The sequence below is a fragment of the Narcine bancroftii genome, chromosome 2 (assembly GCF_036971445.1).
Source record: "Narcine bancroftii isolate sNarBan1 chromosome 2, sNarBan1.hap1, whole genome shotgun sequence".
NCBI lineage: Eukaryota > Metazoa > Chordata > Chondrichthyes > Torpediniformes > Narcinidae > Narcine > Narcine bancroftii.
This window is the reverse complement of record NC_091470.1, coordinates 192,825,192-192,838,444: the sequence shown is the minus strand read 5'-3', so window position 1 is coordinate 192,838,444 and position 13,253 is coordinate 192,825,192. Positions and strand designations below refer to the sequence as shown.

The following is a 13,253-nucleotide window of genomic DNA, read 5'->3' as shown; positions in this document are numbered from 1 at the left end:
ACACACCACTGTCTCCATGCCCCCAACCCTTTCCCCTTCTGTCCTCCAACCTCTGCTTCCCCTCTCCTGACCTCATCTGCCCCTGTCCTCACCAACATCTATCCCCTCCAATCTCTTCCTCTTCCATCCACCCTGATCTCTGCCCCTTTGTCCCTGAACCCTGATTTCTTCCCCTCTTGACCTCTGTCCCCCAACCTCTGCCCCATCTGTCCCATAAATCACTGGCCCCTCTGTTCCCCCAAATACTGCCCCCTCAAACCTCTGGTCCCTCCGACCACTGCCCCATCCATCCCTCTGACCACTGCCCCGTCCATCCACCCCTTTTGTTCCAACCTCTGCCCTCTACACCCCCTGTCCTCTGCCCTGATCCCCCAGAACTCCATCCCAGACCTCTGCACCCTCCATCACTGACCTCTGGTCCCTCCGTCCCCCCGACCTCTGCTCCCTCTGTCCCCCGACCTCTGCTCCCTCCGTCCCCCGACCTCTGCTCCCTCCGTCCCCCGACCTCTGCTCCCTCCGTCCCCCGACCTCTGCTCCCTCCATCCCCCGACCTCTGCTCCCTCCATCCCCCGACCTCTGCTCCCTCTGTCCCCCCGACCTCTGCTCCCCATCCCCCCGACCTCTGCTCCCTCCATCCCCCCAACCTCTGCTCCCCCCTCTAGCTGCCTCTACCCTATCCATCCCCCGATTTGCTCCCTCTGTTCCCCTGACCTCTATCCACTCCATCTTTGCCCTTTCCATTCTCCCAGCCTTCCACCCCAACCTTTTCCCCCCGAAGTCCAGCTGAGTCCCCCCCCCGGTGCTGGGGGGGAGCTGGGGACAATAGGTGAGCTGTCAGCACCCCTTCACCGCACTCTGTTTGTCCCTCCAGGAGATTGCGTCATACCTGACCAGCTTTGAGAGGCATGAAGAGTGGTTGTCGGGATCTCCGCGCACCAGGTGAGTCTGGCATTTGTTGGGATCTCTGCACACCAGGTGAGTTTAGCAGTGGTTGGGATGTCCAGGCACCAAGTGACTTTGGCAGTGGTCAGGATGTCCATGGATCAGGTGAGTCTGGCAGTGGTCGGGATCTCTGCGCACCAGGTGAGTCTGGCAGTGGTCGGGGTGTCCAGGCACCAGGTGAGTCTGGCAGTGGTCAGGATCTCCGCACACCAAGTGAGTTTAGCAGTGGACGGGATCTTCATGCACCAGGTGAGTTTGGCAATGGTTGGGATGTCCAGGCACCAAGTGACTTTGGCAGTGGTCAGGATGTCCATGGATCAGGTGAGTCTGGCAGTGGTCGGGATCTCTGCGCACCAGGTGAGTCTGGCAGTGGTCGGGGTGTCCAGGCACCAGGTGAGTCTGGCAGTGGTCAGGATCTCCGCACACCAAGTGAGTTTAGCAGTGGACGGGATCTTCATGCACCAGGTGAGTTTGGCAGTGGTTGGGATGTCCAGGCACCAGGTGAATTTAACAGTGGTTGGGATCTCCATGCACCAGGTGAGTCTGGCAGTCATCATGATCTCCGTGCACCAGGTGAGTCTGGCAGTGGACGGGATCTCCGCACACCAGGTGAGTTTCGTAGTGGTTGGGATGTCCAGGCACCAGATGAGTTTGGGATATCCAGGTACCAGGTGAGTATGGCAGTGGTTGGGGTCTTGTGTACCAGGTGAGTCTGCAGTAGTCACGATCTCCATGCACCAGGTGAGTCTGGCAGTGGGTGCTGTACGAGTGTTCAAGTTTATTATAGCTGGCTGTACCCCATGAAACTGTGTTTCTCCTGATCATGGTGCTTATACATCACATAAATACATACACACACCATATATAGCACATAATATATATTGAGATACAGATATGTGTAATTGTATGTATGTGTCTGTGAATGTGTGTATGTGTATACATGCACATATATATGCACATACAATATATATCTACCCACATTTCTGCACTCATGCACATATACACACACACACACACACACATATATATATATATAATGGCTGCACCATTTCATCAGATGCAAGGATCGACAATGAGATAGACAACAGACTCGCCAAGGCAAATAGCGCCTTTGGAAGACTACACAAAAGAGTTTGGAAAAACAACCAACTGAAAAACCTCACAAAGATAAGCGTATACAGAGCTGTTGTCATACCCACACTCCTGTTCGGCTCCGAATCATGGGTCCTCTACCGGCATCACCTACGGCTCCTAGAACGCTTCCACCAGCGTTGTCTCCGCTCCATTCTTAACATCCATTGGAGCGCTTAAACCCCTAACGTCGAAGTACTCGAGATGGCAGAGGTCGACAGCATCGAGTCCACGCTGCTGAAGATCCAGCTGCGCTGGATGGGTCACGTCTCCAGAATGGAGGACCATCGCCTTCCCAAGATCGTGTTATATGGCGAGCTCTCCACTGGCCACCGTGACAGAGGTGCACCAAAGAAAAGGTACAAGGACTGCCTAAAGAAATCTCTTGGTGCCTGCCACATTGACCACCGCCAGTGGGCTGATAACGCCTCAAACCGTGCATCTTGGCGCCTCACAGTTTGGCGGGCAACAACCTCCTTTGAAGAAGACCGCAGAGCCCACCTCACTGACAAAAGGCAAAGGAGGAAAAACCCAACACCCAACCCCAACCAACCAATTTTCCCTTGCAACCGCTGCAATCGTGTCTGCCTGTCCCGCATCGGACTTGTCAGCCACAAACGAGCCTGCAGCTGACGTGGACTTTTTACCCCCTCCATAAATCTTCGTCTGCGAAGCCAAGCCAAAGATATATATATATATATATATATGTATATACTCACGTACAGTATATACAGTTCAACTCTGATCATCCGGAATGGTCGGGACCGGGTCGATGTCGGATAAATTTTTTTTTCGGAGAACTGGTCATTTTTAAAAAACAGCCCAGTAGCAACTGCAAATCACTTGTAACAGTGTTTAAACAACAAGAGAAGGCTTTTAAAGTATTAAAATAATGTTTAATTCTCACTAAAAAATACAGTATATATGTCTATGAACACACATTTCTGCACACTCTTGTACGTCCCTTCAGAAATATATATATTTAAAATTCAAAATAAATATATATAAATACTAGCAGGATCCCCGGTGCTGCCTGTGAAATAAAACACTCAGTTGTTGACTACCTGGTTGAAACAAAAGACCCAAAAACCTCATGGTAATTCTGCATAAATATATATTGTCAGTTTCCTGCTGCCTGCCCGTTGCCCGTCTGGAGGCCCTGAGCACTGAGGCGGGCCTGGTGTCGCTGTTCTGCTTCCCACTGCCTGCTCCTGGCCTGTCTGGAAGCATCAACAGTGAGGGGCGAGGCTGATGTCCCTCTGCTGTCTCTTGCTTTGTCTAACTCTACAGGCTCGTGAAGAGCCTCTGCCCACGTTGCTTCACTTTTTTGGGTCCATATTGAACTGGGTTTGGTCACTTGTTTTTATTCTGAATGTACGTTGATGCACATCCTTGTAACTAATCGAGGTGTCCCTGGTACAAGGTCAACTTTTTTGTTGAACTTTTGAACTTCATACAACCTTGAAAGTTGAATTCAATGTGGTCACGACATTCAGCGTCAAATGTTACCACAATTATAGTCACCAGTAATGCAAGTCAGTACAAGCTGGTCAAAAAACACTTTTGAACTTCATTTGACCTTAAAGGTTAAATTCAATGTGGTCATGACATTCAGCATCAAATGTTTCCCCGAATGAACCTCCTTGGACAATCTCACAGCCTGCGGGAAGAAGCCATTCCCTAGTCTGGCCGTCCTGATTCTGATGCCCCTGTACCTCCCCCTTGATGGGAGTAGGTCAGAGACCCTGGGCGTGGGATGGAAAAGATCCACTATAATTATTTGAGCCCTATTTAGGCAACGGTCCCAGTGAATGCCATCAGTCGAGGAAAGAGAGACCCCAGTGATCTTCTTGACCCTCCGTATTAACTTCCATTCCGATGCTTTGCAACTACCATTAGACAATTGAATGCCCCCCCCCCACTCCATTCTGTTGATCTGCCCCCCCCGCACCCCACCCCTGCCTGCTGAGCCTCCACTCCTGTTAAGTCTTTGTGAAGTCACATCACTCGTAGATTGTAAAGAAGAACATGGCGGGACTGCTGGAGTTGCTGTAACGGCAGCCCTGCCACTGGTGCGGACCCGGGAGAGCAGGGACCGGAGGCACAGCGCTGCTCCGCAGGTCCTACTGTCGGTCATGGCTCTGAGGAGCCAACGGTGTTTTCTTTGTTAACGTCCTGGAACCAGCGCTGGGGGAAAATCAGCGGACATTCTGGGTCTCTTTTGCTTCTCTTTCTTAACATTCTTCTTTCGGTTTAGACACACAGCTCAGCTACAGGCCCTTTCGGCCCTCGAATCTGTGCCGCCCAATTTCACCCAATTCAGCTACATCCCTGCCCCCGGAGCACCCGGAGAAAGCCCACACAGACACGGGGAGAACATGCAAACTCTTTACAGTCAGCACTGGATTTGAACCCCGGTCGCCAGCGCTATAAAGGCGTGGCCTGTTATTAGGAGAACGCTAATGGCTCTTGGCTTGGCGTGTGGCAGGTGAATGTTGAAGTGCATTGTGCATGTTAATCTTACGATGTGGCAATAAAGGAATCTTGAATCTCTTGAACAGGCCACTTAACGGCTCGATAATCCTGTACAACAGGAAGAAGGTGAAGTATCGGAAAGATGGGTACTGCTGGAAAAAGAGGAAGGACGGGAAGACCACCAGGGAGGACCACATGAAGCTGAAGGTGCAGGGAATGGAGGTGTGTGGAGGCTGAGTGGCCCAGACGGACCTGCGCAGATTCATGGGGCGCCTGCTGACAGAGGAGACGGGAAGCATTTGGCCCATCCATCACCTTTCTGCCATCTCACCAGCCCTACTGCACCACTGATTTTCTCTGTCACATGATCCCACTGATTTGACCCCTCCCCATCACATCAGCACCCCCCAACCAAAGCAGCCGGGGGTGGGGTCATGCAAACTCTGCACAGGTTGCACGGGGGGGGGGTTGCGGAGCTGCGAGACGGCGGAGAGTGGTGCTGGATGGGCCATCTGCTCTCGGCGAGGTCTCAGTGCCACTGCAGGGGCATTGCCCCTGCTCTCTTTCAATGAAAGTGGAGACCACCTTTCCCCAGAAATTCGGTGGATTCACCGGACAATGCTGGTTTGGAGTGAGGGCAAGAGATAGCCTGGGTTTCAGACCCTGATGGGGTGGGGGGGCTTGCTACATGGGGCCAACTCCCTCCCAGGACCCCTTTGTTTTTAAATAAACATGCAAACTTTATTCAAACTACAACTTTAACAACGCAAAACGCACCCAGAACTACAACCACAACCAAAAACCAGCAAAAACGTGGCAACAAAACCGTCATAGGCAGTAATTACAACCACCTCTCTATTGCACATCAAATTACGTCAGCTACCACACACACGATCCCCTGTGGGCCCCACCGTTCCCTGAATTTGGCCGGCCACCGTCCCCTCAGACACTGCATGTTCCTGGTCCAATGGGCCCGGACATAACCCCCCCCCCCCCGAAGGAGAGTCAACGCTCCCACCCCCCTCAACCACCTGCTGCCTCGCCCTGTTAATGGCCAGTTTCGTCAACCTCGACAGCAACTCCACAAGGAGATCCACCCAACGCCTGGCCTCCTTCCGCACTAGGTGGCCATAGGTCAGGACCCATGGGGGCTGGAGGGCAGCCAGAGTTTGAGGAGCAGCCCCTTCAGGTGGGCGAAGAGGGGCTGCAGCCTCATGCACTCCTCAGAGATGGCGGCTGGGGTGTCGGTGAACTGACTCAGCAATCTGTTACACGGCACTGCTCTGTGCATCACTCTCCACCCCAGATCTCTGATGTAAAGGGGGAGGAATCCTGCATAAAGGAACTTCCACTGGGGACCCACCTCAATTACAGGTGGTAAAACAGACTGCCACGGTGTGTCTGGGCAACTGACGAGAGTGATGAAGTGTGTAGGAGCAAGCCTGTACTGGCACTGCTTCGGCGCATCCCAAAACAGCACAGCGCAAAACGCCGCGAGGCGGCTCACATTATCCCAGAGCGGCTCCTGCAACACCCGTCGGGCTTCGGGTCCAACGAGCGCCTCTGACAGATCAGGGCTCAGCACAGGCTTGGCCCTGGGGAGACAGGATGAGACTTAGGGAGACACAGGCCAGGCCCAAGGGTGACAGGCTGGTTCCTGGGGAGACAGAATGGGCCCAGGCGACAATGGATCAAATAACTGGTCACTGCCGGGGAGACTGGGCAACGTCTGCTTGGCTTCTGCTGTTCAGCTGAGATAAAGGGCAAAGTCCAGCAGAATACAGGGGATTCCTTCCACTCCCTGATCACAGGGCAGTGCCCATGCAGAGATTGGTCAGTCTCTCTCCCCCACCATCGACAGGAGGGAGGGTATCAGGAGGACGTGGGGGGGGAGCGGGAGGTTCGGCTGTGACCACACTCACAGGGGGAGGAGCAGAGGTAAGAGGCTCCCTCCTGCTGTGTGGGACACCTACCTCACCCACCTAGGGTCAGCCGTGGGTTTCACCTTCCACGGTGGAGCCCCAGGCCCGGTTGGAGGATCTCAGGATGGAGCGGGGATGGAGGGCAGTGCGGTATCCCTCTGGCCCGGAGGCGAGAGTGCATCGCCGTGCTTTGGGACTGATGGGGATGGGATGGGGGGAGCTGGGAGGGCTCTGGCTTTAACATACACTAACCCTCTCCCCGCCTCTTTCTGCAGTGTCTGTATGGTTGCTATGTGCACTCTTCAATCGTTCCCACATTCCACCGCAGGTGCTACTGGCTTCTCCAGGTAGGAATCTAATTTAGTTGAATGTAGCCCTTCTGCCCCACGAGTTAGTGCTGCCCAATTAATCTACAACCCCACGTACATTTTGAACAGTGGGAGCACCCCCCCCCCCCCACCCCATGCAGACATGGGGAGAACGTACAAACTCCTTACAGACAGCGTGGATTGGAACTCCAGTTGCTGGCGCTGAAACAGCTTTGCATTAATTGCTACCCTAACTGTGCTGAATATCAGATGTTAACCATTGCACATGACTGAGTTCCTGACTGAGTCCTGAACGCTCTGGGCCCTGTACACACACATGGTTTTTAGACTGCAATGTCGAGAAAATAGTGGAAAAAAATTACTGCCCGTGTGCTCATTCACACTGAGCGCTTTTTTAGACTGAGTGCGACAGACCCAGGAGTTGGACGGCAGTGGAGCAGATGAGCGACAACGAATTTTTCTGGTACAATTTACACTGCAGGCTACCTCCACAAAGTTGTAGGGGCCCTATGGGATAAATCGACTCCAAATTCCTGCACGTTCCCTTTTCAGACTGCCCGTGTAGTGGCAAGATTCCTTGATTGTGCCGTTACATGGCTGCCATCCAAAAACCATAATTAAGTCCTGTATTCCCTGCGTCCTGTGTTCACTGGCAGCAGGAACATGTGTTTCTAACCTACCTCACCCACCTAAGGTCAGCTGTGGGTTTCTCCTTCCAAGGTGGAGCCCCAGGCCCATGCAGAGGATCTCAGGATGGAGCGGGGATTGAGGGCGGTGAACTCTCCCTCGCAAATGGCGTCCGTGACTCTCACCTGCATTGTAGACCGGCCATGTGTTCAGTGTGCATGCAGACTGTGACCTGTGCCCGCGGTGTTTCCCCATAGAACCCTGACATCGTGCTGGTTCACTACCTGAACGTGCCGAATGTTGAAGACTGTGGCAAGATGTGCAGTCCCATCCTCAGTGCCGGCAGCAGTGACCGCAGGGAGTGGCTCAAATGGTCCAGGGAGGAGCTCATCTGTCAGCTCAAACCTATGTGTGAGTGTGTGTCAGTGGGGCAGTGGTCAGGGCTGCCCGTACTCCCAATCCCCATAACCCAATGATTTCCCCCACCTTGACCCACTGCACCGATTCCCCTCGACACCCCCCCGCACTGATCCCCGTGACCCACCACACAGACCCCACTGCTCTGAACCCCCTTGACCCACTGCACTGACCTCCCTTGACCCACCACACCAATCATTCCTTCCCACCCCAGACGACCTCCTCATTCTGGCATCCCTCGAACACCCAAAATCCCCTTGAACCCCTACCCTGGCCCTCCACCTTTGACCTCAATTCCCCCGAATATCCCCATCAAACCGTTCCCTTCACCCCACCATATTTCCTTTATCCCCCAATATTGTAGAATGGTGGTAGGAGAGGGGTCTGGGGCAGGAGTCCATGGGGGTGGGAGAAAAGTCTCTGGTAGTGGGGGGCGGTGGGGGAAGACAACCCTGAGGGTGGGGGCGAAGCTGACTTTCCCCGGCCTGCGGGACATCCCTGGGTGTGGGGATGGATGAGGCTGACTTGCCTGCGGCCTGCGGGACATTCCTGGGTGTGGGTACGAGGCTGACCTGCCCCCGACCTGCGGGACATCCTTGGGTGTGGGTACGGCTGATCTGCCCCTGCCTGCGGGACATTCCTCGGTATGGGTACGGCTGACCTGCCTGCGGGACATCCCTGGGTATGGGTACGGCTGACCTGCCTTGGCCTGCGTGGCGAGGGGAGCACTGACGGACTCTTCTCTCCATTCCAGTCCACTGCATTAAGTGGAATTGTGACAACTGCAACACAGTGGCGGAGTTCTCCATCGAGCAGCTAGTCCATCAGGTCATGGAGAGTCATCACGCAAAGCCCCAGCCTCGCACGCACGCCTGCCTCTGCAACGCTGGCCTCGGTGAGTGGGTTCTTGTCTGGCAGCGAGGGCCAGTCTATCTGTGCAACAGTCTGTGTGAGGGGGAGCCTGAGCGGGGTGGGTGGTGGGCTCTTCAAACCCGCCATGCGAACCGCAGTTTGATTCTGACCTCCAGCACACTGTCTGCGTGGAGTTTGCCGTTCTCCGTTCCACCACCCTCCCCAAGGGATCCTACTTCTTCCCACATCCCAAAGGTGGGAGGATGGATGAACCGGCATTTCCCCCCCCCCCTCCCAGGAATCTGGGGAGTTGATGGGAATGGGGGCAGAATGGGTTAGAGGGAAGATGGTAAAAACACACAGTAAATGCTGGAGGATCTCAGCCGGCCTCGCAGCGTCAGCGTCCACTGGAGGTAAAGATATGTTACTGACGTTTCGGGCCTGAGCCCCTTTCTCAAGGTGTGAGCAAAGAACAGGAAGGTGTCAGAGACTGGAGAATACTTTCTTCCCTTCCCGCCAATCGTCCCCTCGGGACCTACCTGCTCCACTTACACCCACACCTCCTCCCTCACCACCATTCAACCCCTCCAAGTGAAGCGACACTTCACTGGTGAATCTGCAGAGGTCGCCTGCTGCATCCGGTGCTCCTGCTGTGGTCTCCTCTATGTCGGAGAGACTGGACGCAGACTGGGACATCGCTCTGTCCGCTGCAACAGTGTGGATCTCCCAGTGGCTGCCCATTTCAATTCCCCATCTCATTCCCTCACTGATATGCCTGTTTATGATCTCATGCACTGCAAGACTGTGACCACCCGCAAATGGGAGAAATGTCATCTTCTGTCTGGGCGCCCTCCAATCGGATGGCATTAACGTAGAATTCTCCGGTTTTCATTAACCTCCTTCTTCCCCGTCACCTTTCCCCATCTCTCTGACTCTCTCTCTTTTCCCCATCTCCTTTCACAGAGCCAAACTTAATTCTCACCTTTCCTCATATCATATCTAATTAACACCTTTTGTCTGTGGGTCTGGTCTCCTCCCCCTCCCCATTCTTCCCCAGTCTGTACCCCTTTCTCTCCCCAGTCTGTACCTCTTTCTCTCCCCAGTCTGTACCTCTTTCTCTCCCCAGTCTGTACCCCCTTTCTCTCCCCTGTCTGTACCCCCTTTCTCTCCCCTGTCTGTACCCCCTTTCCCCAGTCCTCAGATGACCGCTTGTTCTTTGCTTTCTTCCTCAAAAAAGGACTCAGGCCCGAATTGTCAGCAGCGAGACCGGCTGGCTTCCTTCAGCATCTCTGTGTGTTTTTACCACAGTCACAGCATCTGCGGACTTTTGTGCTTCCCTCCCGAGGGAAGATCAGGGTCGCTGAGGCCCTTCGGCCGTCTGTGCCCACGCTGACCATCGAGTCCGACTCCCCGACCGCCCTCCCGTCTGACTCCCCAACTGCCCTCCCGTCCGACTCCCCAACCACCCTCCCGTCCAAATCCCCAACCTCCCTTTCAACTCCCCGATTTCCCTCCTGTCTGATTTCCCTAATCCCCGATCGTCCTCCTGTCTGATCTCCCAACTCCCCGATCTCCCTTTCATCCAACGCCCCGACCTCCCTCCCGTCTGAGCTCCCGACCTCGCTGCCATCCGATTTCTGACACCCCAACATCCCTCCTGACCTCCTTCCCGTCTGACCTTCAGACACCCGACCTCCCTCTTGTCTAACCTCCCGACGCCCCGACCTCCCTCCCACCCGACCTCCCGATGCTCCAGCCACCAACCCCCACCCTGCATTTACTACCTGGCCCTGCCCAAGGTCAAAAGTTTGATCTGTTTAAAAGTCATCCCCCACTTTTTTTTCGCCTTGAATTGTAGTCCAAAAATTTGCCGATTGCACAAGTATGTTCAGTAATTCTGCCTCCTTCTCTGTCCCAGGGAGCAGGGCATCCAGCCTTGACCTCCCAACTGCCCCAACCCCGGACCCCCCCCAGCATCAGGTGCCTTGTGGATCGAACACAACCTGCCTCAGCTGCCGGGAACCTTGGGCTTTGCACATACTGTGCAAGCTAGCACAGACGGGATGGGATGTAATGGCCTCCCTGTATATTAGCTGCACTGCCCACCACAGTGCTTTGGGAAGGGGATGTTGCTGAGGCGTGGCTGACCTGGCTGCCTGTCGGTGTTTTCCAGGCAGCGCTGGGACTGTTCCCCACAGATGTAACAGCACCAAGCACCGGATTATCTCACCGAAGATCGATGTGCGGCTGACGCCCTGCTCCGCTCTGACAGAAGTGCAGAACCTGTCGGTGGGGGACGGCAAGGTGGAGGGCGAGAGCAAAGCCGGCCTCCAGGACAAGAGGGCGGCCAAGCTGCTGAACGCGGGCCCTTGCACTAATGGGAGCAGCGAGCCTCCTTCTGCCGGCTTCCCGTCCCACCCCGATGCTTCACGCCGTTCCCCAGCTGGGCGTGCCAACGGCTGCTCCAACCACCGCCAGCCCGGCCCAGTTGCCAGTGTGCCAGGCCTCGGCACGGCTGCCTGCTGCCTGCCGCGCGGTGCCGTGATCTTGATGGCGGGCACCAGGGAGAAGCTGGAGCCCTTGGCCGGACCAGGGCTGACTCCTAGCCTGCAGCTGACCACCAGCGGGCAGGCTGGGGCATTGGACAAGGGGGTGACGCCTCCCACGCAGGCCTCCACCGTTGCCGTAGCCCTGCTGCCCGGCTCTGCAGGAGACCTGGCGTTGCCCAAGGCCGCCGAGACCCACATGGACACCGAAATCTTTGACCCCGACTCCTTCCTGAACAGCCCGAAACAGGGCCAGACGTACGGGGGAGGAAGGGGCCAAATCCCCAGGCCTTTCCGCCTGCCTGAGCTGAAGAGGGAGAGTGAGGTGTCCCGGTCCAACAACCGAGTCTCGAACTCCTCCTCTGCATCCAGCTTCTCACAGATGCTGCCCAGGGCTACCAAGGTGCGGATGGGGTCTCCTGCCCTCCACTCAGCTACTACACTGGAGAACATGGATTACGCCTCGTCCACAGATTACTCTACAGCCTTGCCCCAGCACACGGCGCCAGGTGGTTCCCTGCCCTCAGCACACCACTTCACTGCCGAGACTGGCAAAGACGGCACGGGCATGTCAGAGGCAGCACCCTCTGGGCCAGAGGACCTGCAGACCCGGGAGGCCTGTGGCAGCAGCAGTGTGAAGGAGGAACTGGTGCCCACCACTGGGATTGGGGCTGGGGCTCTTAGCCAAACAAGTAGGCCTGCACATGAGCTAAGGGATCTCGGCGCTGCAGCCGGGCCTGAGGCTGAGGCTCTCAGCCCTGTGTCTGGGCCCACGGATCACTGCCCTGTGGCCAGGCCTGAGCCTGGGGCTCTCGGCTCCATTGCTGGGCCTGGAGATCACTGCCCGGAGCCTGAGGCTCTCCGCTCTGTAGCTGGGCCCATGGATCTCTGCCCTGTGGCCAGGCCTGAGCCCAAGGCTCTTCACCCTGCATCTGGGCCTGGGCATCTCCACCCTGCGGTCGTTCCTGAACCTGGGCCGATCCGGCCAGTGGACCCGGAGGGAGAAACGCCCATGGACACCTCGCAGTTGAACGGAGACGCGAACAAAGCAAGCCTGCAGAGCAGTGCTGTCAAGTTGGAGGCAGGTGATGGGGTGGATGCGGAACTGCAGTGTGGCAACGTGAGCGAGTTGTACTCCATCATCCAGAGTGACCTGTCCTCGGCGCCCGTGCCTCCAGATCACATCGACCTGGCCATTGACCACTTTGACATTTTCGACGGCCAGTTCCCCGACTTGATGCCAGATTTCATGGCGGACGGCGGCAGAGAGGGCGCCAGGGGCCACGGTCAGTACAGCCTGGGACGAGCAGCAGAGGTGCTGGGCCAGTACCCCAAGGTATCCTGCCCCTTGGCTACCTACAGCCCCCCGCCACCACAACAGGCTTCCCTGCAACCCATGGACTCTACTGGCTCATTGCCCTTCCCCGATGACCTAGCCACTCCTGCAGCCTCCTCCAATGGTGCAGAGAACAGCCAGACCGCGTGCATCACCGACTTCTCTCCCGAGTGGTCCTACCCAGAGGTGAGTACCTGATCCTTGGTGTCCAAATCCAAACATCTCCAAGTTGCTGCACAGGTTGATAGGATAGTGAAGGAGGCTGACAGTATGATGGGCTTCATTAGTCGGGGGACTGAGTCCAAGAGACGAGCTCTGCAAACCTCTGGTGAGACCACCCTTGGAATATTGTGTTCAGTTCTGGTCACCTCATTACAGGAAGGATGTGGAAGCCATGGAGAGGGGGCAGAGGAGGTTGACCAAGATGTTTAATGAATCTTGTAGATTTTCAAGAAGGTAGATGAAGGAAAGGCGGTGGATGTTGACTACGTGGACTTTAGTAAGGCCTTTGAAAAGATCCCATATGGGAGATTGAGAGGTTGTAAACTGGATTTGAAATTGGCTGTGTAGGAGAAGCTAGTAGATGGTTGCTTCTCAGACTGGAGGCCTGTGGCGAGTGGTGTGCCCAGGGATGATAATGTGGGAAATTGGATCAGCAGGTTTGCTGATGACACAA

At 55.6% G+C, this 13,253-nt stretch overlaps 1 protein-coding gene across 4 annotated transcripts in view; it reads left to right on the top strand.

The window, feature by feature from the left end:
- LOC138754865 (calmodulin-binding transcription activator 2-like) overlaps positions 1–13,253 on the top strand; it is an 81,716-nt gene that overhangs the window by 11,598 nt on the left and 56,865 nt on the right. For all 4 annotated transcript variants that reach the window (XM_069919781.1, XM_069919780.1, XM_069919779.1 and 1 more), the window contains 6 exons: positions 872–939; positions 4,635–4,770; positions 6,746–6,817; positions 7,684–7,837; positions 8,598–8,738; positions 10,869–12,763. In XM_069919781.1, coding sequence (XP_069775882.1) covers positions 872–939; positions 4,635–4,770; positions 6,746–6,817; positions 7,684–7,837; positions 8,598–8,738; positions 10,869–12,763 — 2,466 coding nt within the window. The remainder of the gene's footprint in view (positions 1–871; positions 940–4,634; positions 4,771–6,745; positions 6,818–7,683; positions 7,838–8,597; positions 8,739–10,868; positions 12,764–13,253) is intronic.